This window comes from Artibeus jamaicensis, unplaced genomic scaffold (genome assembly GCF_021234435.1).
Source record: "Artibeus jamaicensis isolate MK-2021 breed Jamaican fruit bat unplaced genomic scaffold, CSHL_Jam_final contig_601, whole genome shotgun sequence".
Taxonomy (NCBI): Eukaryota; Metazoa; Chordata; class Mammalia; order Chiroptera; family Phyllostomidae; genus Artibeus; species Artibeus jamaicensis.
Window position 1 is genome coordinate 2,845,721 of NW_026521902.1, and position 24,811 is coordinate 2,870,531.

Consider the following 24,811-nt stretch of genomic DNA (forward strand, 5'->3'; position numbering starts at 1 on the left):
ATGGAGCAACTCCTCGCTTTTGCGTCAACTCTCTTTTTTTAAGATTTTATTTTTATTTATTTTTAGAGAGAGGGGAAGGGAGGGAGAAACAGAGGGTGAGAAACATCAATGTGCAAGAGAAACATAAACTGGGCTGTCTCTGACACGCCCCTAACCGGGAACCTGGCCTGAAACCCAGGCATGTGTCTTGACCGGGTATCCAACCTTTTGGTTTCCAGGAGGACGTGCAACCCACTGAGCCACACCAGTCAGGGCTGGATCACCTGTTTTCCTTTGTATCTTTAAAAAAATAAAAGAAAAGAAAGCATTACCCATATGGCAAAAGCCCATCCTTTCTGGGTGGTAACTGCCATTCTGAAGTTGTTGGAATTATTCCCACACATATTTTGTACTTTTAACAAACATTTGTGTTCCTAAACATTGTATCATTGTTCTGTGTATTTTAAAACTTACATAAATGATATCATAAAACATCCATTTTGCAATCTCTTTTACTCATTGTATTTTTAAAAATGATTTCACTTATTTATTTCAGAGAGGATAAGGGAGGAAGAGAGAGAGAGAGAGGGAGAGAAACATCAATGTGCAGTTGCTTCTCATGTGCTTCTTGTTGGGGACCTGGCCTACAACCCAAGCATGTGCCCTGACTGGGAATTGAACTGGCAACCCTTTGGATTGTGGGCCAGCACTCAATTCACTGAGCCACACCAGCCAGGGCTCGTTGTATGGATAAATATGGCTACAATTCATTTATTTTAACTGCTGTGTAGCAGTCCATTGTAAGAAGAAACCATACTTTATCCATTCCTTTACCTTAAGAACAGATTAGCTTTGTATCCATTTTTGTCTTGCTGATCAAATGATATTGCAATGCCCACTCATGCCCTTGCATCCTTGTGCATATGTGGAAATGTTCTTCTAAGGAACACATCTAATAACAAGGTTTCTGGGTATTAGAGTGTGTGCATTTTCATCATTAAGTATTACTAAACTCTCTAATTTGTTGTAGCCATTCGTACTTCAAGACAAATTGTACGAGTTCCTATTAGTGTTATCAGAGTGACTTTTGTTATGCTGACTCAGTTGTGTAAAGTGGTACCTCATGGTTTGGATTTGCGTTTCTATATCCCTGTAAAGTTGGGAATCCTTTCAATGCTTATTGGTAGTTTGGTGAGTAGAAACAGTAAAAACTCACATTCTTGTATTGACATTGGAAGCTATTTTCTATTCCTAGTCCTGTTTGTTGTCTTGGATGTCATAGCTTTTGCTCATTTTCTCCTACCTTGCCCTTTTCTTACTGATCTGTAGTCCTTTATAAATCTGGGGTACTAGTTCTTTGTTGGTCATGTAAGTTGTAAACATTTTCCAAGTCTGTGGCTTATCTTTTTATGTTGTTATGGTGTCTCTTTTCTTATAGATGCTTAAAAACTTAAAAAAATATAGTCATGCATCAATCTTTTATTGTTTGTGCTTTTTTTGTGTCTTAAGAAATCCTTCTGTATATGTTATGTCATCAATATATTTTCTTTGAATGGTTTTATGTTTTGTTTTTCACACATTTAAGCTACTTTTTTCCCATTTGGATAGCCAATAATCCAAGAAGTTGAACAAGTAGTCCATCTTTTCCCACAGATTTTTGTGACATACCAAGTTCTCATATCTTTAGGGGTCTGATTCCAAGAAGTTCTATTTACCAGTGGTCTGCTTATTGGCCCATGTGCTGACATTATGCGGTGTTAATCACTCTGCCTTACGGATAAACTTGTGACACATGCTAAGGCAAGCACTCTGGTACTCATTCTCCCACTTCAAGCTTATTTTATCTTTTCTTGGCCATTTACTTTTCCATAGGAATTTTAAGAACAGCTGGCCAAGTTCCATATAATATTTTGGGGTTTTGATTAGAATTGTACTGAATTTGTAGAGTTGAGAAAAATTACCAGCTTTACACCGAATTTTCCTTTTCATGAGCATGGCATACCTCTCCATTCTGTTGTGTCTTTTTTTTTTCAAAATGTTCTCCAATAAAGTTATAATTTTTCCCATAAATATCACATACACATTTTGTTTTATTTATTCCTAGGTATCTTGTAGTTTTTGTTGCTATTACAAATGGTATTTTCTGAAAACAAAATCTATGTGTTTATGTCTGCGTCATAGGCATATTGATGTTTGTATATTCCTCTTGCCTCCAGAAAGGGGCATATTAGTTCTGTTTGTAGGTTCTTGTGCATTTTCCTTGTAAGAAATCAATATCTATGTATAGTGAGGACTTTATTTCTTCTTCTTCTAAATGTGCCGGCTCAGACGCCCCTAATGGTGAATAGAAACAGTAGAACTAGTGTTCTTGTGTTGACATTAGAAATCATTTTGTATTCCTAGTTAGCCAGATTTTTAAAAAATCAACGATTTGTGGTATATTGAATACTTTATCCAGTGCATTCACTGTATTTACTGGGACAATGATATGTTCTTTTCCTTTTAAGATGTCAACGTCATAAATATCATTAGTGGACTTTTAAAGCAGACCATCCTTGCATTCCTGGAATTCCCTTTTGTCACACACACACACACACGTGCACACACACACGCACTAACTCCACTGGATCTGGTTTGCTAATGTTTTATTTAGGATTATTAGTCTTATAAGTGTGACTGGCCCTCTTTTTCCATTTTCTGGGACAGTTTGTATAAATAAACGAACAGTTCCTTTAAGAGTTGGCAGAATACATCTATAAAACTATGTAGGTACTGGATGTATGTGCATTTTTAGCTTTGAGTTCAATTTATTAGAATTTATAGATCTGTTCAGGGTCTATTTCTTCATCAGTTTTGACTGTCTTTCATCAAATTCCACCCCCCACCCCTTTTCAGGATCGAGACCTTCATCACCTGTCCCCAGGTGGCGAAAACTCAGGCCCTGAGTTAACAGAACCAATTACCACCCGTGTCCCCCTTCTCATAACTTTAGATCTGGTCGGCTCATCCTCTGGCTTTCAGTTTCCTCTTCTTACTTATTTTTTAGAGAGAGGGGAAGGGAAGGAGAAAGCGGGGGGAGAGAAACATCGATGTGTGAGAGATACATTGGTTGGTTGCCTCTCGCACGCCTCCAGCTGAGGACCTGGTCTGTAACCCAGGCATGTGCCCTGACCGGGAATTGAACCAGTGACATTTTCATTCATTGGCTGGCACTCAATGCACTGTGCCACACCAGCTAGGGCTCCACTTGGTTTCTAAGACACAGGGTTTTACTTCCCTTTTAAGAACTCAGTCATATGTTTAAAAAATTTTTTTCATATTTTATCCAGTATTTCTAGGTGATGGCGCTTTTGGATTTTCTAATTCTATCTAGTTTGATTCTGAAGTTGTTCCAATTTTATAGATAAGAAAGTTAGGATTCAGAGTTCTTTCACAGCCTGCTTAAGGTCACACCACTAATACTTTTAACCTAGTTAATGAATCCACATATTCTGGTTCTCAGTCCTGTGCTGTTGCCATGTTATTCCATGCTGCCTTCCAAAGTCTGAAATATCTAGCCCCATTCCCCAGGTCCCGGCACACATGCCTCCATTTGACCAATATTCCAGCTCACTACTTGTGTTCAGTTCTAGGTCCAGGGAATGGCAAGGGTGAGCACTGCGGCCATGGCCCCTGCCCTCAGCAGCTGACCTTCGTTGGGGAGACAGATATCGAATAATCACCAGCAAATGTGCACCCGCAACTGCACCTTGTGCACAGTAACTGCACTGAGCTGACTGGATATACCTAGGTGTGGGGGCTCAGAGAGGGTCAATTTGACCCTGAAATGAAGATTAGGGTACCTCCCCTGAGGGGGGCGTCAAGGAGGTGAGATCTGGAGAGAAATGGAAGAGCCTTTCAGGTGGAGGCTTGTGGTCACAAAGGCTCTCTGCGGTAGGAAGCACACGCTGACAGGAAGTGGAGCACTCAGGAGTGAGGGGAGAGGTGGTGGGAGATGGGGCTGGAGAGGCTGGCTGGGCCACACCTGTAGGGCCTTAGAGGACAGGTTAAAGACCCAGGTCTTTAACCTGAGATAGGTGGGAAACCGTTGAATGAGTTAAGTAGAGTGCCTGAAACAATCAGATTTGCATTTCGAAAAGGCCTCTCTTTCTCGGGAGCGCAGCACATATTAGAGAAGGCCATTCCCAGCCTCTCCAGCTATCCCAATGACTCGGGGAAAAGAACTTGCCAGGTGGGAGTTATTTTCTTGGTGGGTAGGTAGAGGATACTTACTTAGATCACTTCTGTTTATCTCCCCAAAGTGTCACCTAAATAAACAATCATGCCTGCAAAGTTCTCTGTTGTGGGGGCACAGGAGGGTGAGAGAGCACTATTACCAGAGAGGGGAACGAGGAGAAATGTGAGAGGTTTGGCGGTGAGGGCAGCTGGGGAGGGATAGGAGGGCTGTGTGAGAGGAAACACAAGTGCAAGGGGCTGCAGGCCACTCTGGAGTTGAGAGGAGGAGGAATAGGGACAGAAGAGGCTGTCGGATTGGTTGGGGCTGAGGAGAACCAGGAGTGTGAAGGGGTGATGCTCCTGGACGCCAAAGTAAAGCTCAGTGCATTCTTTACTCTTGGGCTTCCTCTCCCGGCTGTCTCTGCATGTTTCTCTTTGAAATTCCAGGAGCAACACCCACCTTCCTCCTGCCCCAACATCCCAGGGAGCTCAATACTCCCTGGATACTTGGGGGTGGGGAGGATGTGGGTCATTATTAGGGTTCCCCGGAGGCAGGTGTAAACTGGGGCTCCTAGGAGGGTAAGAGTGGGTGTTGTCTATTTCTGCAGGGCAAGAAGTCTGGGGGCGATCACGAGATCATCGGGTCTGCAGTACTCGCCCAGGCTGGAGGATTCCCGCTGCGTCCGGTGGTACTGAGGGTAACTAGGAACGAGGGGAACACACGAGAAAACCCAAGTGTAGAGTGGGGTGCCCTGGGGCTCACAGCGAGGCTGACTCCTTTACCAGCGGGGCAATGAACCAAGCAAGCCACAGGAATTTGGGGCAGATAAATGTGGGGGTGCAAAGGGCAACGCAAAAGGAAGTGAGGGACAGAAAGGCCGAAGCAAGGAGAGGGAGCATCAGTCCCTCCTGGGCAGACGGTTGATTCCTCTTTCTGACCCGCTTTGCGCAGCCCTGCCCACCAAAATCAGGGTGGGAGGAGCGACGGGTCCATAACGATAGCTCTACTCCCAGCGCTGTGCGAACAGGCACCAAAGGACAGCTGGGCGTGGGGTGGGGAAACTAGCTCCTTCCCCCGAAAACTACACACCCCGCCCACTCTGCTCCGCACGGGGCAGCGGGGCTTGTCTAGGAGGGAGGTCCTTGTCCCCCTCCCCACAGCCCTCCCTTTCTTCTTCCCAGCTGTAGAAATTAGCTTCTTGCAGTCAGACTTATTCCCCTTGCAAACATCACGGCCCTATTCCCTGCCTTACTCTCTCTTTTAACCACTTTCCTTCATCCTTTTTGGTATCTAAACTCTTGGTTTCAGCCCGGTCGACTGGACTCAGGAGTTAGCGGGCAGATTTGGACCCTGACTTCACACGCCCCCGGGCTGTCGGTCCTGTCTCTTCTAGCTTCCCCGGCAGTTTGTCCCTACCTTTGTACTTATTGGAGGTTCACAGATATGGCGATTACTCACTTTGAATAACCTTTGACATTTCCTCCCCATTCCCCAAACTGATTCTACATGGTTTCTAGATCCCCCACCCCGATCTTCCTCCCTCCCTTCTAGTACACCCCAGATAAAGAGACACACAAAACTGCAGGTTTCAAAGAGGAACAAAAGCAAATTTGTTGTTGGCAGAGGATGTGAAAGGAGGGTTAGTCAGCTTACCCAACGTCTCATGTAGATGGGAGGTTTGGGGCAATAGAAAAGGCAGTGGATGGGGTGTATGCCCCGCTCTGTACAATATAGAAGAATCTGATATACTTTGTAGAAAAGCCACATGTCCTCATTTGTGTCCTCTTGCTGGCTGGCCAGGCTGGGGGGCACTGGAGGACAAAAGCTGGGGTGGTGGACAGGACACAGGGATACCCCATGGTCCCCATCCTCCGACTGGCCCCTTGTGGGGTCACTTTGGATCCTTGGTGGGAGCATAGCAGAGTTCCAATGGCCGGGACACCTTCCAGAATTTCTCATTCACCAGCTCCAGGGTCAGAGAGCCATTTAGTGTCTACAGAGAGGGTGGGAGGAAGAAGTAGGTGAAGAGAAATAAAGTTGGAGAAGACAATAAAGGAAATGAATGAGAGGTGACCAAGGGAGGAGGCAAGAAAAGGGAATAAAAAGAGATGGGGCAAAGCAAGGGTGCATGGAGTGATGGAAGAGAAAGGACAGAGAGAAAGATGCAGAGGAAGAGAGTGGGTCAGAAGTCAGGGTCATGGCTGTGTGTGGCACCCTGCCCCCCGCTGCCCTCAAAGGCTCTCACCGTGAAAGCTCCACCCCCAGGGGCGATGTAGATGGTGTACTGCTTTTCACTGACACCCTCCAGACTGGGCAAGGCAGGCTCTTCCGGGCTGTCACCTCCTCCAGCACCCCCGCCCTCCCCACTACCCCCATCAGGTCCCCCAGCATCAGAGGCGCCCCCTCCAGGCCCTCCTGGCTCCCCAGCCTCTTGCTGCTGCCTCCGCTCCAAGGCTATGCGCAGGGCCAAGTACTTGGAGAGATGGTCCACTGTGGCATTCCCAGTTGTCTTCACATACCTGGGGTAGGAAAGGGCACATTTAGGGTACGGGAAGCTTCAAATGCAGAAGGGAAGTAAGGGACTTTCCAAAAGGGCTACCGGACTAGGGCTTCTTTCTTGGGTTAGGCAAAGCCAGCTCATGATGAAAGGCTATGTGATCTTTGATTTCTCAGTTGTCTGGGGAAAGACAGGGCTCTCACCTAGTCTGGCAGTATTCTCCCTTCTCCACGAGCAGTGGGTGGGGCCGGAACACGAGCTCAATTTCTCCACCTGGCTCCGGGGGACTAGGAGCCCCAGGAGGGCTTGGGGGGCCCAGGGTACCCCCTCCCAAGGTCCCTCCCCGGTCACCAGAGTCTTCAGAACCAGCACCCCCACCCACCCCACCAGTGCCTCCTCCCCCTGTCCCTACACTGCTCCCCCCTGCACCCCCTCCACGGGGTCGCTTGGGAGCAGGGCCCGGGGCAGAGTCAGGGGCAGAGTCTGAGCTCACATCCTCTCCATCCCCCTCCCCCTCCCCCGGTTCTCCTTCCCCTCCACTCATGGTGGTGGTCTGATCTGACCCAGGCATCGGCCGTCTCACACGCTGGGCCCTGTGGAAGCAAATGGTTGAGGTTAGAAAGCATCAAGGATAAGGGGTTTAGATTTTAAACTTAGGATTTAAAAGATCAGGGAAATTTTAAGAATGACACCTAATATTTATTAACTACTAACTACACACATGCCAAGCACAATGCTAAGTGTTTTCCATTAATCATCTCCTATAAGTCTTATGAGGCAGGTTATTATATCATCTCTATCTCATGGCTGAGGAAACTGAGGCTTAGAGAGGTTGAACAACTTGCTTGAGGCCACAGACCCTAGCCTTTCAAAGTGTGGTCTAAGAACAGCAGCCCAGTCTCATAGAATTTCAGGCCCAACTCCAAACCTGCAGAGTCAGAATTTCCATTTCTAAGAAGACACTCAGGATACACGTTAATGATAGCAGTGCTGGCCTAGGGGGTGATTAACTCCCAGCGGTGTGACTCTGGAGCTTATACTCCAAATCACTCTACTGTTCTAACTTAGAGAGTTCAAAGGTCAGATATTTTCTTCTTAAAATTAGTAGTGCCAGTTGCTAAGAAGGCACAATCTACATCCTTGACTTCCAGGTCTGACACTTAGTTCATAGTCAACTTTTAAGGTGCTAAGGCTTAGAAGATGGCAGGCAGCCAAACCAGTACCAGGGATGTGACCCATGGATCTGTCCCAACAGCCCTGCCACCGCTTCTCTGTTGGCCCCAAACCTGTGCATGGCCTGCATGCGCAGCCCCTCCTCGATGCTGGAGCTCAGTGCCTGCTGGTTGTGCAGGCGGCTGAGACGGATGAGCACACGGTCCTGGTGGGCCTCATATTCCTCCCGGCTGGGATAGATTTTAGAGATCAGGGCATCAAAGTTAGGGTCTGGGCGTAAAGACCGTTTGGATACCAGCTTCTTGCGACAGGTAGGGCACTCCTTGTTCCTGGGTGGGAGAGAGACGGCCCTGAGCAGTCAGTAGCCAAGCCATTTGAGGCCTCAACTCTGAACCTTTTACCTCATTTCAAATGTGTCCCTCCCATTACCCGCTCCGCAGGGCTGTGACAATGCAGTCAGAGCAGAATCGGTGGAGGCACTCCTTGGTGGTCATTGTATTCTTCAGCATGTCCAGGCAGATGGGACACATGAGTTCTGAGTGCAGTGACCGAGGGGAAACTGCAATCTCTGTGCCATCCATGATGGCTTCCTGGAAGCATTAGAGAGTGGAAAGGTGGGTGGGGGTGGGTTGGGGGGAAAGAGTTTTAGAAACAAGTGGTACACCCTGGCCAGGTAGCTAATAGCTAAGTTGGTTAGCGTGCTGTCCGGATGTGCCAAGGTTGCTGGTTAGATTCCTGGTCAGGGCACACACAAGAATCAACCAATTAATGCATAAATAAGTGGAACAATAAATGGGTATTTCTCTCTCTTTCCTCTCTCTCTAAAATCAGTACAGAAAAGGAGTTGTTTATGGAATATAAATTTTCAGAAATACATCGAGATGGAAGAATCTGGGTACCCCACGTTGGCCACTTGAGAAAGACGGGAACTCAGGGGTGAGGGAGCTACTGATATGGAGGGAACAGAAAAAAGAAAGAATTAATGTCCCTTAATCAAGAGCTGGAGCTTTCCCCAAAAGGACCTGAGGTTTAGAGAGACACGTGGGGTGGGGGTGGCACAAACTGGTGGTTTGGCAAAGACTTATTCAACACAATTTCTTAAAGTGTGGCCCTGGTACCACTGTACCTATATCAGATTATGGGACCCCATCCTATTACTGTATCAGACCCTTGAGAAGAGGGTGGTGGCAGGCTGGAAAACTCCATTTTCAATAAACTCCCAAGGTGAGTCTTACAGGCATTGATCTATAACACTGAACTGAAGAACAAGAGGTGATTTCTATCTTTTTACTACCTTTCAAAAGAAGGCAGTAATCTTTGCTTTACTTCGTTGGCTGTTCTGAGGGTTAAATTAATGTGAAAGTGGTTTGAAAAGGTTAAGGTGATTCAAAGGTAAGGTCAAAGGATTCTGTGAAATCGGGTAAGATCTGTAGAAAAGGGCAAAAAATGGAAAAGAGGCTGGAAAAGAGGCTGTGAGAAGAGGTGTGTGGATTGAGCGGCTTGTGGAGAGGGAGTAAGCTGTGAAGGGAGAATGCTGTCACCTGCGGGGTCCGGTGGAGCTCATACAGGCTCAGTTCCCACGTTTTGCTGGCATTCTGGGCATTCGCTGGCGTCGTCATGGTGAGCTAGCACCGACCCCCTCCGGGGCTCCTCCGCGGAGGAGAAGATGTGTGCTGGGAAGAGGGGGAAGGGGGAAAGGGGAAGGGAAGGGACAGGGTTAGGGGACGCCCCCTCCCGCAGACCCCGCCCCTCCGGAGCCTTCCCCTCTGCTCCCTAGCGCCAGCGAGGCCCCTCACCAGGCTCCCGCAGTCGCTCTGCTACCGCTTCCGCAGCGCCGCGCCCGGGGTACCGAGTCCCGGGCCGAGTTCACTCGGTCCACAGCCGCTGCTCAAACAGTAGCTCCTGCTGCCGCCGCCGCCGAGACCCGGGAGCTGGGGCCCTACGTCACTTCCGCCTCCCCCTCCACTCCACTCCCCCCACTGGCGGAGAGACGTCACCCGGCCACTCGAGGCGCGGGTGGGACGCGACGTGGACACCTGGGTTCCCCGGCCCGTGGGACGCACCCGCCCCCAGCCAGGAGCGGTGTCCGGGAGTCCCTCGCCACGTGGGGACCGCGGTCTCCGCCCCTGGCCCAGCAGTGTCACGCAGCCAACCTCTGCCTTCGGTCCCTTCCCTTGGCCCCCGCCCGGCGCCTCGGCTCTGGAGGGCGGGGCCTTGGTGGAATCGCCGGGATCTCGGGAGGGAATGGATGGGTGGCGTTGCAAAAAGGCCACCTCCCCCACTCCGTGTCCCCTAGCGTAGAGCCGCTAGGCTCTCTATCCCCACATACAACTTCTGCGTGATCTCAGCCCGAGATTCAGGGGGAAAAAGTTGCCGAGGATCCTCTGCCGCTTCTGTCCTCCAGTCCTGTGAATGCAACTAAGTCCCGAAGTGCCCGGGATTCCCCTACCACCCTGGGGGCTTGCTCTACCCTCCTCTCGGCCTCTAGACCCTCCGACCTGCTCTCCCCTCGAGGTTTGGGGGCGGCGGCTCGGGACGTCCAGACTCAACTCTCGGCCGGAGCCAGAGACTCGAGAATTGCGTTTGGACAATCAGGAGCCGCGGCCCGGGGCGGGGGAGGGAGGCGCACGGGAGAAGTGGGGTAACGGAGGCACCACGCGGAAGCACGAACACGCACACAAGATGGAGCCCCTGTCGGGAAGGGGGGTATGCGCGTGTGGGTGGGGGGCACAAGGGGCCGTATGTCTGCTGTGGGAACCGGGCAGGACTTCGAAGTCAAGGAAAGGGACGGGGAGGCCAGAGGAAGAGGAAGGGGCAGAGCAACCCCCATTGAGGGCAGGGAATGAGAGATTCATGGGAAAAGAGACCGTAATAGGCGTCCCTGTCTCCTCTTGCTTGAGCTGGGGATCCCGGACCTGGGCTGCAGCGGCTAGGGGGTGGTCTGTGTCTGGGACAAGGAAGCAGTGGGTCCCCTCGCCCCCTCCCCCAGTTCCCCCCTACTTCCCTGTCCTCTCTCCTTCAGTCCGTGGCCAGTCCTTATGTGGGCTCCAGAGTCGATTAGCCAGACCCCCTCCCCTTCCTCCTCCTCCTCCTCCCAGCCCCCTCCCTTCTACTCTCCAGCTCTTTTCATCGCTGGTCCATTCCCCTAATCCTGGCCCCCTCCTGTAATCCCCCCCATCGGACCCCAGGCCGGCTGCAGCTATTGTAAGGTGTAAAGGGGAGGGGGGACTCAGAGAAAGGAGAGGGGTGGGTGGGGGAGTGCCACCTGTTTCAAGACCCCCTCCTAAGGCCAGACTGGACACTGGGATGGGGCCATGAACAAACCACTCTTGGGGACCATAAGAACCCAGGGTACTGGGGGGGAAAAAACTCAGGCTGCAGGACTAGTGGTAGGGGGTGGGGCAAAGACCCCTCCCCGCAAAAAGACCCAGAGTGTCAGGAATACACAGTAACACACACTCCTCTCACACCCGGCGGCAGGGGTTGCCCTGGGAGACAAGGCAGTGAAAGGGAACAATCCTTGGGCAGAGGGAGAGGAGGGGGAGGGGGGAAGGGTCTGAGGGCTTGGACACAAGAACTGGAGGTGGCAGGGAAGAGGATTTGGAATTTATTAGGGTCACAAGCACCCCTGCCTCCCATATTCAGCATTCCTGAGCCATACACTGCCACCCTTTTTGTAGCCTGGGAACTCAGAGTTCTCATCAGCAGGAGGCCCGGCAGAGTGGTGGGGGAGTGAGCAGAGTCCAGGGTCCTTGAGGCAGTTACATGAAAAGACCTCCTGGGAGGGGCAGAAACATTTGGACAGATGCGTAGGTGGAGACAAATGGGCTGGGGAGCACCCACCCTCTTCTGTCCCTGGCCTTTGAGAACTTCTGCCCTTCTTCAGTGGCTCCACACTCCCCTCATACGTTTTCACATGTCATCTGGGTTCCACTTCTCTGCCCTCTCCCTGCCCAGGATGGCCTCATACCGGTGACTTCCACTGAGGCCCCGGTGATGTATCCACTGTCATCAGATGCCAAGAAGGCGACCACATCTGCCACATCTATGGGAATAATGAGGAGAGGGCAGAATCCTACTCACTCTCATAGACCCAAAGGAGCCCACCAATAACACCCCCACCTCCCAAAACACACACACCAACCATCCACCCCGGTGAGACCCTCTCAGATACCACAGACTTTGGCATCTGTTCATTCAGGGCCCCCTCCTCCTCAGTGCTCACCCTCAGGGTTTCCCAAATGTCCCATTGGGATCATTGCAGTCATCTGTAACAAAACACTCATATGTGGCTGAACGTTTCTTTTGCAGATTTTTTTTTACAGATTGAATCTGCTACCCTTTTCCCTTCTGTCTTCAATCTTCATGCACTTACTGATTACCTACTTCTTGCCAGGTACATGTCCAGCATTTACTTGCTCTTTCAAGCCCAGAGAAGCTTGGTTTCTGAACGATTCTGCTCTTTGCCTTCCACCCATGGCCTCCTACCTTGTCCAGCACCTTCTGTGGCACTTTCTGTGTCATGGGTGTTGTAATGAGCCCTGGAAGGACAGAGTTACAGCGGATCCCATATCTGTGGAAGGGAGAGTGGCTGCTGACTCCGGAGAAGACTAAACATTGACCCCTCCCTCAGAGCGCTGACGTGCCCTGTCCATCAGGTAGCTGACTAACCGTCCAAGCTCCCGAGCTACAGTCTGGGTCAGCCCAATCACTCCAGCCTTGGATGCAGAGTAGTTTGTCTGTCCTATGTTCCCTACCTACAGGTGAGTTAGAGATTTGGGATGAATCAGGAGTCCAAAGGAGAGGCCCTCCTCTCTACACCCTGACCTCATCCCAACTCAACCTGACCTTCCCTACGATGCTACTGATGTTGATGATGGAGCCATGACAACCACTGGACACCAGGGCTTGGGCTGCAGCCTGAGTGACTAGAAAGATGCCCTGGGGAGAGGGGGGAGAAGGGTAAGGAGGTAGAAAAGATCAGTTGCCGTGACAGTCATCCTCCAACTCCCTTCCCAGGCTAAAGATGCCAGAAGTCACAGATTCAGAGGTCGCCACCTTGAGGTTAACAGCTATGACTTTGTCCCAGTCATCCTCAGACATGTGAAGCAGAAACTCATCCCTGGTAATGCCCGCACAGGACACAACGATGGATGGCGGGCCACTAAAGCAGGCCTATGGAAGAGGGAGGTTACACACCAAAAACCCACAAACAGCCAGGGGCGGTGGAGGCAGTGGAGCACTTTAAAGGGAATGAGGTCGCTCGTGTTCACCTGCACTTGTTCCAGCAGGCGCCTAGCGGACCGGGCCTCAGACACGTCAGTCTGGAAGGCAGCATGGGCCCTCTTCTCACTCCCTGGCCCGCCCAGCAGCTGCACCGTCTCCCGTGCCGCTGCCCCGTCCAGGTCACAAGCGGCCACTGCAGCCCCCTCTTGGGCCAGGCGCACACAGACTGCTCGGCCGATGCCGCTACCCGCACCTGCATAGGAAAGAACACGAGGGAGTGGGGTATGGGGAGGAATGGGCAGGGGTCAGAGGTTAACAAGACGCAAAGTTAGTAAAACTTGGACCAGCAGCCAGAAGTCCCAGCGGCTGCACAGGCCGAGGGCGCGCCCCGGACAGCATTCCGGCACCCCACCCCGCCCTGAAAGAGCACCCCTTCAACCTGTGACCAGGGCTACCGCAGAGCGGAGCCGGAGCTGAGTCGCCATGGCCGGCTGTGGATGAACGGGCAATCCAGCACAGAGCCAATCCGGGCACAGTGGGGGCGTGGCAACAGCAAAGTCAGGCCAATTGTAGCCCCGTCACCTTAACACTACCCAAGGCCTCCAGCTCCAGCGGACCTCCCACCGCGGAGGCGTGGCTACACACTAACGCTTGGGGCCCCGAAGAGTGGAAAGATGAGGGGCCCTCATACCCCCCACAAAAAGACAAAGGCTGCATTTGGGGTGGAAGATTCGAGGACTTTATTTCCGGTCACCACCCCACTCCCTCGATTCAAACAGCAATATAAAAATTACAAACAAAATAAAAATCAGGCCATGAGATTAGTAACTTAAAGCCCCCTGCCTGCCCCCCCCCCCCGGAAGAATCACTTCCAAATCAGGACACACGATTGAATGATGTTTAATAGATGTTTATCCCAACACGCCCCCTCCCCTGGTTTAGGGCTCTGATGTTCCCTGAAGGAAGGGAGAATGAGGACCTTGGAGAGATCTGTGTGGCAGCTGAGAATAGGTGGGGTAGGAGACTTGGGGTAGGCTGCCATCATTGGTCTCTTCCAGCTTTCTACATGGCCCCATTTAGCCCCCCAAATCCAACAACACGGTCAGCATGTGCCCAATACAATGGTCCCTCTAGCCGCTCATTCTCATCCCTACAGGCCCCATAAAACTGCCAAACCTTGTTGCCCTCATGCCAAAATCAGCACTTCCCTAGGATACAACTTTCTTTGGCAGATGCTTCTGGCCAGGGCCCCCAACCTCCACAGACCCCTGACACTGACAGCTTAGAGTTCTGGGGCTGGGGTGGGGGCAGTTAATCCCACCTCTCACTCCAGGTGGGCAATCAGCACCATCATGACAACTCCCCCCAGCAGCCCCAGCACCTCCAGAAGTGACTGCAATGGTGATGCCTCCCTCAACAGCTCAGGCAACACAGACACCGTTGCTACGTAGATAAAGCCACCTGCAGTGAAAGGCAGAATCCAGCCAGGACCTGAACCACCTGCAGCTTCACTGCCTACTGCCCCTCCTTCAGTTAGAAGGGCACAGGCTGTGCCTGCCAGTGCACCTATTGATGTCAGTAGTTGTAGACGCATCGCCTGGTGGGTAGAAAAGAGAGGCACTCATCAATATCTAAAGTTTATCAGTGGCTTAGATGTGGCTGGTAGGATATGGGTATATATGGTGGGATGTGTGTTTTTGGAAGCAAAAAGAGTATGGCAAAAAAAAGACAGGGGTATAGAATAAACACTTTCTGAAAAATCTTAAATATCAAAAAGGTCCTTTTCAGCCCTAGCCAGATGGCTCAATTGATTGGAGCATTGTCCTATACATCAAAAGTCTGCAGGTTTGATCCCCAGTCAGGGCACATCCCAAGGTTGTGGGCTTGACCCCTGGTCAGAGCATGTACAGGAGGCAACCAATCGATACTTCTTTCTCACACCGATGTTTCTCTCACTCTCTCCCTTCCTCTCTCTCTAAATATCTTTGGCTGAGGGCTTAAAAAAAGAAAAAAGGTCTTTTCCACAGACCTGATTCAGTAATCCAGGATGGGGAATGTGGTATGAAAGACCACCATAAACCACTGAGATGGTCTATGGCCAACAGTTCAAAATATAACTACAGGAAAAGGAAAGAGAACTTTCCACTATTTCTTGGTTTATGGTCAATAACAGTATGATCTGTGTGGCGCTAAGGAGAAGCAATCTTTGGGGTCAGCAGAGGTTTGGGTTTGGGGTGAGCAGAGGGTAAAGTGTCTGAGGCAATCACCTTTAGTGCACATCATCACCAACCTGCTTTTTGCTGCAGCCAGATTGGACCAAGATGGCAAAGTCCCCGACTTCATGGGGCACTTCATGTAGTAGGACAGTCATTGTGGTCAGGATTCCCAATCCCAAACCCCCTCGAAATGAAGCACCAATGGCCAGACCATCTGTGAAGTTGTGTGTCAGGTCAGCAGCCAGATTCAGGTACCCTGATACACGCAGATCTTATACAGGAGAAAAGGAAGACAAAATGATTAGATGCTCCATCATCCCCATCCTGGCCCTGCTCAGCCATTATCACACTCCCCACATAGAAACCACATCACACCCAGCCCCTCAGTGTTTTCCAGACACCTGCCATTACCCATAGCACATATTTCATGTGATTCACGATGATGCCCCTTGCCCGAGCTTATTACCAACTCTGGACCTCACCTGAACCTGTTTTTTCCTCTTTAGAACTCTGTGGTCTCACTGGCCCATCCTTGGGTGCTGTGCTGCCTCCTCTCCGCTTCCTCAATCCCCCTACTTCCTTTTCTTCTTCCTCTGAGTTCTGTTTCTCCTTTGAAGAATACTCTGAGAGAAAGAAAGGGATGGTGAGGGTGGGGAACAGAGACTTCCTCGTATGTCCTCAGAAGAGAAGTCCCTTCCTAACTAAGAGACACAGGATGAAGGGATTCTGAGGGAAGCAAGGTGGCTTTCAGGAGAGATGTTCCTGGGCTTACCCTGTATTCCATGTCCATGACTTCCGTGCATGTGACCATGTCCATGACTGTGACTGTGTCCATGTTCTCCTTTTACATGTCTCACAAATTTCTCCACCACAAGAAAGGCGACAATTCCACTAAGGACCCATAGTCCCACGGACAGAATAGGGCCCTGGCCTGGGAATAGAGGCAATGAAACAATAAGGGAGATACGGATTCCAGACTCCTCCTCCTCAAGTGCAGGAGAAGAACTGGGAGGGATGGACCTTTCCGAGCACCCCAATCCCTATCTCCATCCACCCCTTACTCACCACTGTGCGAGTGTCCATGTCCCCGCTGCTCCTGAAGGTGGTGAGAATGAGGTTCTGGAAGAAGGGGAAGAAAAGGCAAGATGAGAAAATGAATACTTGACCCCAGGGTTGTGAATTTGCAGAAATATTGGAAGGTCAGAGATCACAAAGGGGAAAGAACCTCTTTGCCCAAAGAATATGTTAATGTTTGAGGTAGAGAGCTGAGATTCCTTACCCAAGGCATGAGGGATGAGGTGCAGGAAGGCATCTCCCAGGAGTCCGCCAGAAGCAAAACTGAGCAAGATCTGGAGCACAGAGCGGTGCCGTGGAGAGTTCGACTCCACCGGGATAAGGAAGAGGATGAAAAATGGAGCTGCGGAGATCAGCACTGTGGCGCCTAGTGCCTGGTGAGGGAAAGTCATGGGTCAGGTATGCTGGGTTTCCTAACAATCCAGAACCAGTCACTCTCTCCCCTATCTGCTCGGGACTCACATAGGCCCAGAGAGTGACAGTGTCCAGGTCCTGCTTGATGCCTAGAGCCTCCCCATAGCTTTCATGGCTGTGCTCATGGTCACGTCCATGTCCTTTGTGGTAGAGGCTCTCATGGGAGTGGCTATGGCCATGATCATGATGCAAATCCTCATGTGAATGTCCGTGGTGGTGGTGACCGTGGGTATGCCCATGCCAGATGCTCTCATGAGTGTGGCCATGGTCGTGGGCGTGGCTGTGTCCATGGTGGAAATCCTCATGTGAGTGGCTTTGGCCACGGAAGTCCTCGTGCAGGTCCTCGTGCAAGTCACCATGACCCCTGTGTCCGGCTACTAGCAGCCCCAAGGCCGCCCAGGTCAGCAGTCCCACGGTCACCCAGAGGGGGGCCCCCAGGCCTCTGGCCATCACGCTGTCAAGAAGGACAGAGACAGTGACTCCACGTTATCCTTAACTCTATCTATGCAGGGTCCGCTTTACTCCGCTCGCGCCCTCCATCCACTTCTATGGGCCACTTTCCCATTCCATTCTGCCCCCGCCCGCATTGTTCCCAGGATTCGTTCTTTTTATTCTGAACCTCCTTCCGATGTAGAGCCCCCGGGACACGACCCTAAGCTGTGAGTATCCACTTTGTGGACTCTCTGGGCCCTCGTCTGTATGAGAAGGTGGGCGAAAAAAACCTGGAAAGGACAGTAGGGGGAAGCGGGAAATCCTTACCGGCTCCAGGATCCTCTCCTTTCCCCTTTTCCTCAGACGTGGCAGTCCAGGCTCCCGCGAGAACAGAAAGTTCCGTTCTACCTCGGTCCCGATACCTTTACCAATGTGGCGGCACTCCTGTAGCGGCGAAGCCAACCTGCCCTGGCGCGCCTGCGTGAGAAGGTTATTTGAGGGGAGGGTGGGCGAGGCCTGCTAACACGCCGGAGGAGACCGCTTCCTCCTTTTCATCTCCACGAGGGGGCGGGAACTAGCTCGGAGACTTCCCGTCTATACCAAGATGGCTGCCACATGGGTGCTGTTGTTTTGGTGCAGAGCCGATCGAAGCGCCTAATTTGATCCGGTTCAGACCAGAGTCTTTTTCTTTGGGGTTTCTTCGTGCTCAGCCAGCCCCTCAGTCAACCCCTGGGAATTTCTGGTACCTCTTGATCTCTCTACACTCAGCCAGGAATCATGTCTTGGGCTACTCGCCCGCCCTTCCTCCCCCAGCGGCATGCCGCGGGGCAGTGTGGGCCGGTGGGGGTGCGAAAAGAAATGCATTGTGGGGTCGCGTCCCGGTGGCGGCGACGGCGGCCCTGGCTCGATCCCGCAGCGGCGGCGGCGGCAGCGGGAGAACAACAAACCCCGGAGCCGGAGTCGGAGCCGGAGCTGGGGGAGACTGGACGGGACGGGATGGGCGACTGCGGGCGGGGTGAGTGACCTAGCGAACGGACTTGCGAGCCAGTGACCGTGTTAGGTGCAATCTCTCCCCCCTCCCTTGGAGCTCTTCCCTTGGCGCTCCCGCCCCCTTGTTTGTAAACAGGCGTCCCCTGCCTCTGGAGGGCCTTAGGGCCCTGCCCCCGGGGCGGGGCGGGGTGGGGGTGGGTGGGAAGCTTCCGCGCTCCTTGCCCTGGCCGCTGAATGGCCTACACTCCGCTCCTCCCTGGCATGGTTCACAAATCCTCGAATTGGAGGGCTCCGGACGTTTGAATGCAGGGCCTCCGTCCTCGAAGGGGTGTCTTCCGCTTATCTCTATTTCTTGCACGCTGGGGCTGTAAGCTGGAAATGGAGGGTTTCCACGTGTTGCCCCACCCACGTGAGACTGGCTTGGGCATCTGGCTTGCGGTGACCAGATACATTGCTTGGAGTTTTTTCTTACCTGAGTTATCCTCCTTTCCTCTGTGAACCCTCCTCCTTGTCGCCACAATTAGGAGTTAAACTGTTGTGTGACAACAGGGTGTCTCTCGACTTGGGGATGGGGGTGAGTGCAGGGAATGGGGGTGAGTGTGGGGGGTAGGGGTGGATGTAGGGGATGGGGCAGGGAGTAGTGGAGGATGTGAAAAAGTCTTCAGGTGCATGATCGAAGACTCATTTTCATTTTTTTGTCTCTCCTGTCTGTGTGTCTTTGTGCCTCTGTGTACCCCTCCCTCAGACTCCCGAAGCCCAGACAGTTCCTCCCAAAATCCCCTTCCCCAAGGTGCCCCTCCCCATTCTCCTTCTGGGCCACCTCTACCATCTTCAGCGACCCAGTCCCTTGGAGGCTCTGGGGCTCCACCCCCAACCCCAATGCCACCACCCCCGCTGGGCTCCCCCTTCCCAGTCATCAGCTCTTCCATGGGGTCCCCTGGTCTGCCCCCTCCAGCTCCCCCAGGATTTTCCGGTCCTGTCAGCAGTCCTCAGGTGAGAGGTCGTGACCCACATTCTACCTTTCCACTTTCATTTCCTTGTTTTCCTTGTGACCCCAGATTCTTGTGTGAACTTCCCCATGATCCACTGACCTCCAATCCTCTAACTCTGGCAGGCTTGTGGTCCTTGTGAGACCCCGTGTCCTTGCCGAGGTGATCTTGCAATGCATGCTTCCTCCCCAACCCTACAGAGGAACCTTAATGTCCTGAATGTCCCTTTTATCTATCAGTGATTTTCTGCCCCTTTGGTCCCATCTGCCCTTCTGAGATACATGCCTTTCAGGGTCACTGTTTTGCATAGTTTCAGGGGACATTGTGGGTCTAATCTCGGGGTTGTGCTCTAGGGTTGGCCCTTTACATGGGTGCAGTGTAATAATGCCCTTTGGGATGTTCAATGCAGGGCCCTGCCTAGGTGTTAGGGCACGATTTCCATCAACTTTGAGAGATTCTCTTTCCCAGTGAGTCTCCCCATGACTTCCCTATTTCCCCTATCCCAGATTAACTCAACAGTGTCGCTCCCTGGGGGTGGGTCTGGCACCCCTGAAGATGTGAAGCCACCAGTCTTAGGGGTCCGGGGCCTGCACTGTCCACCTCCTCCAGGTGGCCCTGGAGCTGGCAAACGACTGTGTGCAATCTGTGGGGACCGAAGCTCAGGTATGGGGCTCAGAGGACCAACAGAGAGGAAGAAAGAAAGAGAGCCTGCCATTTATCATCCCCCATGGGAGTCCCAGGGCCTCATGGGGTGTCTTTGGAGCGAGTGAGCAGGGGGAGGTTCAACGAGAGCTAAAGAACCTGAAGCTGAGGTTGGGGATGGGGGTGGTCAGAGGGAAGAGTGGGACTGGATTGCCTCTCATGCCCTCATTCTCCAGCTCTGTATTTGGCAAATGCAGAGTAGACTTCTAAGTTTGTTGAAGGCAGGTTGGCAAAAGACTTAATGGTGAGGGATTTACCTGCAGCCTTGTTATTGCTGTTTCCCTCCACCTGTAGGCAAACACTATGGGGTTTACAGTTGCGAGGGTTGCAAAGGCTTCTTCAAGCGTACCATTCGTAAGGACCTGACCTACTCGTGCCGGGACAACAAGGACTGCACAGTGGACAAGCGCCAGCGGAACCGTTGTCAGTATTGCCGCTATCAGAAGTGCTTGGCCACTGGAATGAAGAGAGAAGGTAAGGTCCTGTCCTACCCAGGCTTCCCAGTCTACCCTATGGGAGGGGATCGGGGAGGAAGACAGCAGATTGCAAGAAACCTCTAACCAACCTCTCAGGAAGGCTGGACTGTTTTTTCTCTCCTCCAGAGGGCGTTATTTGATTTCTCTCCCCTCCTTATCAGCTCTTCTCCCTGATACCTTGATCTGGTCCCTTGAATTTCCTTCTTACTGTTTCTGCCTCTGGCCTGTACCTGTGACCCCTGCCTAGTGTGGTGTGAGGGTAGGATAACTTTCCTTACCCATGATGCGTTTCTCTGTGTCCCCTTTCCAACCCGTGTAGCTCTTCTCTTTGACACAGTGTTCCCTCTCTCATCTCTGTCTCCCTGTCACTGTGGTCTCTCCTCCAAACTCTGGCATTCTACTCTTAAGGTACAGACTTTACTGAAGACCTCAGGGCTGTCTTCCCTCTTCTTTACCTTATTTTCTTTAGTCTGATTCCAGAATTCTTAGATACTTGAGAGGATATCTTGATCAAATCCTTCATTTTAGACATGACCCTAAGGCCTGGTGTTCCAGGATCATGCAATAAAAAGTGGCAGAGCTGGGATCAGAACTTACATCTCTGAAGACTCAGGGCAGTGCTCCTTATACTGCCTCTCTGTTGAGTCAGAAGAGCACAAGATTTGCAGTCAGGCACGCTTAGATTCAGATATGTGACTTACCATGTATTGTGTGAACTTGGGCAAGCTATTTGCCTTCTCTAGGCCCAAAATTCTTCATCTTTTCAAAGGCCCTGGCTGGGTGGCTCAGTAGGTTGTCTCATACACCAGAAGGTTGGGGGTTTGATTCCTAGTCAGGGCATATACCTAAGTTGTAGGTTCAGTCCCTCGTTGGGGTGGGTATGGGAGGCAACCAGTTGATGTTTCTCTCTCACATTGATGTTTCTCTGTGTCTGACTCTCCAAAATCAATAGACATATTGAAAAAATAAAATGAAGACCAGGGACCACAGGGTGGTTATAATAGAGTGAATGTTAAAATGTGTTTGACACATTCTTTAGTGTGTAATAGGCTCTCATTTTAAATGTTACCTTTTTCTCTAATTCCTTTACACTCTCCTTTTTTTTTCTTGGCTTACGTGACCTTTTATGACATCTGCTTCTAGTCTGCCCCCCAGTCCATCGTAATTTGAAGTGACTGCCCCACTTCCTATAAGTATCTCCTAAGGGCCCTAAGACCCTGGTAAGGCCCTAAGGACATTTCAAAACCTCACCATGGCTGGCTGCTGACTTTCCACTTTTTCTTCCTCCCTCCCCCCACAGCGGTACAGGAGGAGCGTCAGCGGGGGAAGGACAAGGACGGGGATGGGGAGGGGGCTGGGGGAGCCCCTGAGGAGATGCCTGTGGACAGGATCCTGGAGGCAGAGCTTGCTGTGGAGCAGAAGAGTGACCAGGGCGTTGAGGGTCCTGGGGGAACTGGGGGTAGCAGCAGCAGCGTGAGTGATGGGGTCAATCCACTCTTCTTCGTGATGGGGGGTGGGAGCCTAGGTCTTTTCTGTCTCCCTCTCCCCGCCCCTCCCAACCCTCCTAACACTGTCTGGGACTGGAGGTGCTGCCAAACCAGGTCTCTTAAGTACCCGAGGTGGGTGCAATAGTATCCTCCGCCCCCGCCTCTAAAATAACCCAGTGGCTGGCAGAACCACAGGCAAGTCCCAAATAAATGTTTTCACGAATTCTAGAAGAAAAGTCTAATTTATAAGGATTGGTTTAGATGGGGTTTGAAGAAATACTATGTTGTAGACGGGGGTGTCAAAAGCCTCTTACAAGGGGGGGACTCCCAGTATACTTCCAAACGTCCCATAACTCTTGCCCCCCATCTCCTGCAGCCAAATGACCCTGTGACTAACATCTGTCAGGCAGCAGACAAACAGCTCTTTACCCTTGTTGAGTGGGCGAAGAGGATCCCACACTTTTCCTCCTTACCACTGGATGACCAGGTCATATTGCTACGGGCAGGTCAGTGACCTTATATCCCTTTGACCCGTCTTTGAAATGACCATCAGTGAACCCGGTGCACACTTAAATACTCAGGGAGTGAAGCTCACTGACTTCACCACCTCTTCTCTCTCCCTGGTGTGCTTTGAATCCTATGGCCTGATCTCTGGCTCCTGACCCTTGCTGCCCCCCAACCCAGGCTGGAACGAGCTCCTCATTGCCTCCTTCTCCCATCGATCCATCGATGTCCGAGATGGCATCCTCCTTGCCACAGGTCTTCACGTGCACCGCAACTCAGCCCATTCTGCAGGCGTGGGAGCCATCTTTGATCGGTCAGTGGCCATCCACTGGGCTGGCCTCTAAGTAGAGGGGGTGGGGCTATAGGCTGGTCCGTGTCCAAGGCTGGCTGAGCTGTGACCTTTGAGTGACCTGCAGGTCCCTCTCCAGGGTGCTGACAGAGCTAGTGTCCAAAATGCGTGACATGAGGATGGACAAGACAGAGCTTGGCTGCCTGAGGGCAATCATTCTGTTCAATCCAGGTAAGAGGATGTCATCCCATCTTTCAAGACCTTGGAGCCTTCTCTTCTTTGGAGACTCTTAAGTTAGCCAGCTATCCCCTCAGTAAGACCCTCAGCCTGGAAATCTCCCAGTTGACCATGAACAACCCACGTCCACTGCTGCATTCCCCTTCTGACCCCCTCCCATATCCCAGTGTGCCCTGCTTCCCTTGCCAGGCATCTGGAGAAGGGCAATTAGATGGAGCCTGAAAGGGATATCATGTGGGCCATGTCTCCCCATTTGTCTTGATTTGATTTTGCTACTTTCCTCCTCTGTCTTCCGTGCTGTTCCAGATGCCAAGGGCCTCTCCAACCCCAGTGAGGTGGAGGTCCTCCGGGAAAAAGTGTATGCATCCTTGGAGACCTACTGCAAACAGAAGTACCCTGAGCAGCAGGGACGGTGAGAAAGAGCTGTGGGGGTGAGAAATTGTGGGGACTGAGGCTCCCACAGGGGTGCAGGTTAGGGGGCTGCGAGAGTGCGTTCAGGGTCCATGTGATTCCAGTTCTCACTCTACTTCTTTCATCCTCACCTCAGGTTTGCCAAGCTGCTGCTACGTCTTCCTGCCCTCAGGTCCATTGGCCTTAAGTGTCTAGAGCATCTGTTTTTCTTCAAGCTCATTGGTGACACCCCCATTGACACCTTCCTCATGGAGATGCTTGAGGCGCCTCACCAGCTGGCCTGAGCCCAGACACAAATGCGGTGCTTCCCACACTTGAGGACGACACGTCCAAGACGGACTCCATGCCTTGGGGCAGGGTGGGGAGGGGCCATGTTTTTAGAGTCCTGGTGGGGTGAGGACTGTAGGGCAGAAAACTGAGACCTCCGAGGGTCCATCAGCACTCTAAGGGGGCCCCAGATCCTTATGAGGGCTGGACCTCTCCCTTCAGTGGCCTTGAGTCTCTGAATTTGTCTGGGTCTGCCATAATTTGGGGTGAATTCTCACCCCCTTCCTAGAATCATCTTCCCCCAGCACAAGCACTGGCCTTGCTCCCAGGACTTCCCGTCCTTCTCATCTTGCCTCACTTAGTTCCTCATCTGGATACACAGTGCCCCCAGAAGTGGATATTTGGGGGCAGGCTCCCCCAAACTGATGGACATGGGAGCAGGGCTCTGGCAGGCCTTCCTCTAACCAAGCCTGGCAGATGGGGGCTACTCTGGAAGAGCAAGGGGGCCCTGTCACTGTCTACTCTGGAGTCACCTCTTACACTTCATTTCCTTCTGAAGCCAGACTGAAAAACAAGGTGGTGGCGTGGTGGTTAAGGGGCCGGTGGAGATGCAGGAATCCGTTTGCTATTTTTAATTTCCTCTGAGGATAGAGACTTACAGTTAGACTCAAAGAAGTACTGTATTTTTCCCAGGTTGACTAAGAAATGCCAGTGGTGGAGGTGGTATTTGGGAAAGGCAGGGCCTCGGGATGGTATGTCCCTGGGGCTCTTGAAGCATTGGCCTTGTGGACCCCCTCCTCCCACCTCTTCCTGTCTAACTTGGGGAAGGGGCCTGGGCTTTTACGGAAGGGTGCTCCCCCAGCCCTGGGCACACACGATATAGGCTGGGGACACAGGACTCAGAATTTAGGGGAGATGGCTAGCCTACAGAGATGGGGTGCCGGGGCTGCATGACTTTTGCCCTGCAGTTTTTCTCTCTGGGTTTCTTTCACACATAAAATCGCTTTCAAATTGGAGTCAGTGTTTTCTGGACTGAGGTGACTGTTGGGGGTAGACAACTGGCTGGGTGTGTTTGGGGGTGGTATCCGGTTGGTCGGGACCTCTGGACTGCTCCCTTGATACCGGCACTGCGGCCGAGGTTCCCTGGGGCTGAGGGGCAGCTGCAGGGTGGGGGGACACAAGGCACGCTTTGTCGGGGAGAGGGACGTGGGGGTGCCAGGCTGGGGGTGGGG

General features: G+C 51.9%; 4 protein-coding genes across 11 annotated transcripts; 1 reads left to right on the forward strand and 3 right to left on the reverse strand.

The window, feature by feature from the left end:
- Positions 1-5,775: 5,775 nt before the first annotated feature.
- Positions 5,776-10,042, reverse strand: RING1 (ring finger protein 1). The gene is made up of 7 exons (XM_037134462.2): positions 9,662-10,042; positions 9,407-9,538; positions 8,295-8,455; positions 7,979-8,194; positions 6,896-7,285; positions 6,441-6,714; positions 5,776-6,188 (listed from the first exon to the last, which is right to left on the reverse strand). The coding sequence occupies exons 2-7, from the start codon at positions 9,482-9,484 to the stop codon at positions 6,087-6,089; spliced, it is 1,221 nt and encodes a 406-aa protein (XP_036990357.1). The 5' UTR covers positions 9,485-9,538; positions 9,662-10,042; the 3' UTR covers positions 5,776-6,086.
- A 1,414-nt stretch (positions 10,043-11,456) lies between these two features.
- HSD17B8 (hydroxysteroid 17-beta dehydrogenase 8) lies at positions 11,457-13,639 on the reverse strand. 4 transcript variants are annotated; one of them, XM_037134429.2, is made up of 9 exons: positions 13,531-13,639; positions 13,139-13,344; positions 12,924-13,040; positions 12,714-12,806; positions 12,537-12,622; positions 12,354-12,438; positions 12,091-12,133; positions 11,836-11,910; positions 11,457-11,643 (listed from the first exon to the last, which is right to left on the reverse strand). In XM_037134429.2, exons 1-9 carry the CDS (start codon positions 13,574-13,576, stop codon positions 11,627-11,629), a joined length of 768 nt encoding a protein of 255 aa, XP_036990324.1. In that variant the 5' UTR covers positions 13,577-13,639; the 3' UTR covers positions 11,457-11,626. The 4 variants fall into 4 exon arrangements, with proteins under 4 accessions (XP_036990324.1, XP_036990322.1, XP_036990323.1 ...); XM_037134427.2 differs by lacking the exon at positions 12,091-12,133; XM_037134428.2 differs by having other exon boundaries at positions 11,457-11,910.
- Positions 13,640-13,975: 336 nt separating this feature from the next.
- Positions 13,976-17,902, reverse strand: SLC39A7 (solute carrier family 39 member 7). Its single transcript, XM_037134426.2, has 8 exons — positions 17,555-17,902; positions 16,844-17,249; positions 16,587-16,755; positions 16,373-16,426; positions 16,080-16,238; positions 15,790-15,930; positions 15,382-15,578; positions 13,976-14,688 (listed from the first exon to the last, which is right to left on the reverse strand). Exons 2-8 carry the CDS (start codon positions 17,243-17,245, stop codon positions 14,416-14,418), a joined length of 1,395 nt encoding a protein of 464 aa, XP_036990321.2. The 5' UTR covers positions 17,246-17,249; positions 17,555-17,902; the 3' UTR covers positions 13,976-14,415.
- A 6-nt stretch (positions 17,903-17,908) lies between these two features.
- Positions 17,909-24,595, forward strand: RXRB (retinoid X receptor beta). Of its 5 annotated transcripts, none has more exons than XM_037134420.2 (10): positions 17,909-18,242; positions 18,963-19,210; positions 19,713-19,869; positions 20,203-20,382; positions 21,685-21,857; positions 22,248-22,377; positions 22,556-22,688; positions 22,792-22,895; positions 23,208-23,313; positions 23,449-24,595. In XM_037134420.2, exons 1-10 carry the CDS (start codon positions 18,005-18,007, stop codon positions 23,594-23,596), a joined length of 1,617 nt encoding a protein of 538 aa, XP_036990315.1. In that variant the 5' UTR covers positions 17,909-18,004; the 3' UTR covers positions 23,597-24,595. The 5 variants fall into 5 exon arrangements, with proteins under 5 accessions (XP_036990315.1, XP_036990316.1, XP_036990317.1 ...); XM_037134421.2 differs by having other exon boundaries at positions 22,804-22,895; XM_037134422.2 differs by having other exon boundaries at positions 23,208-23,332; positions 23,449-23,537.
- The last annotated feature ends 216 nt before the right edge of the window (positions 24,596-24,811 follow it).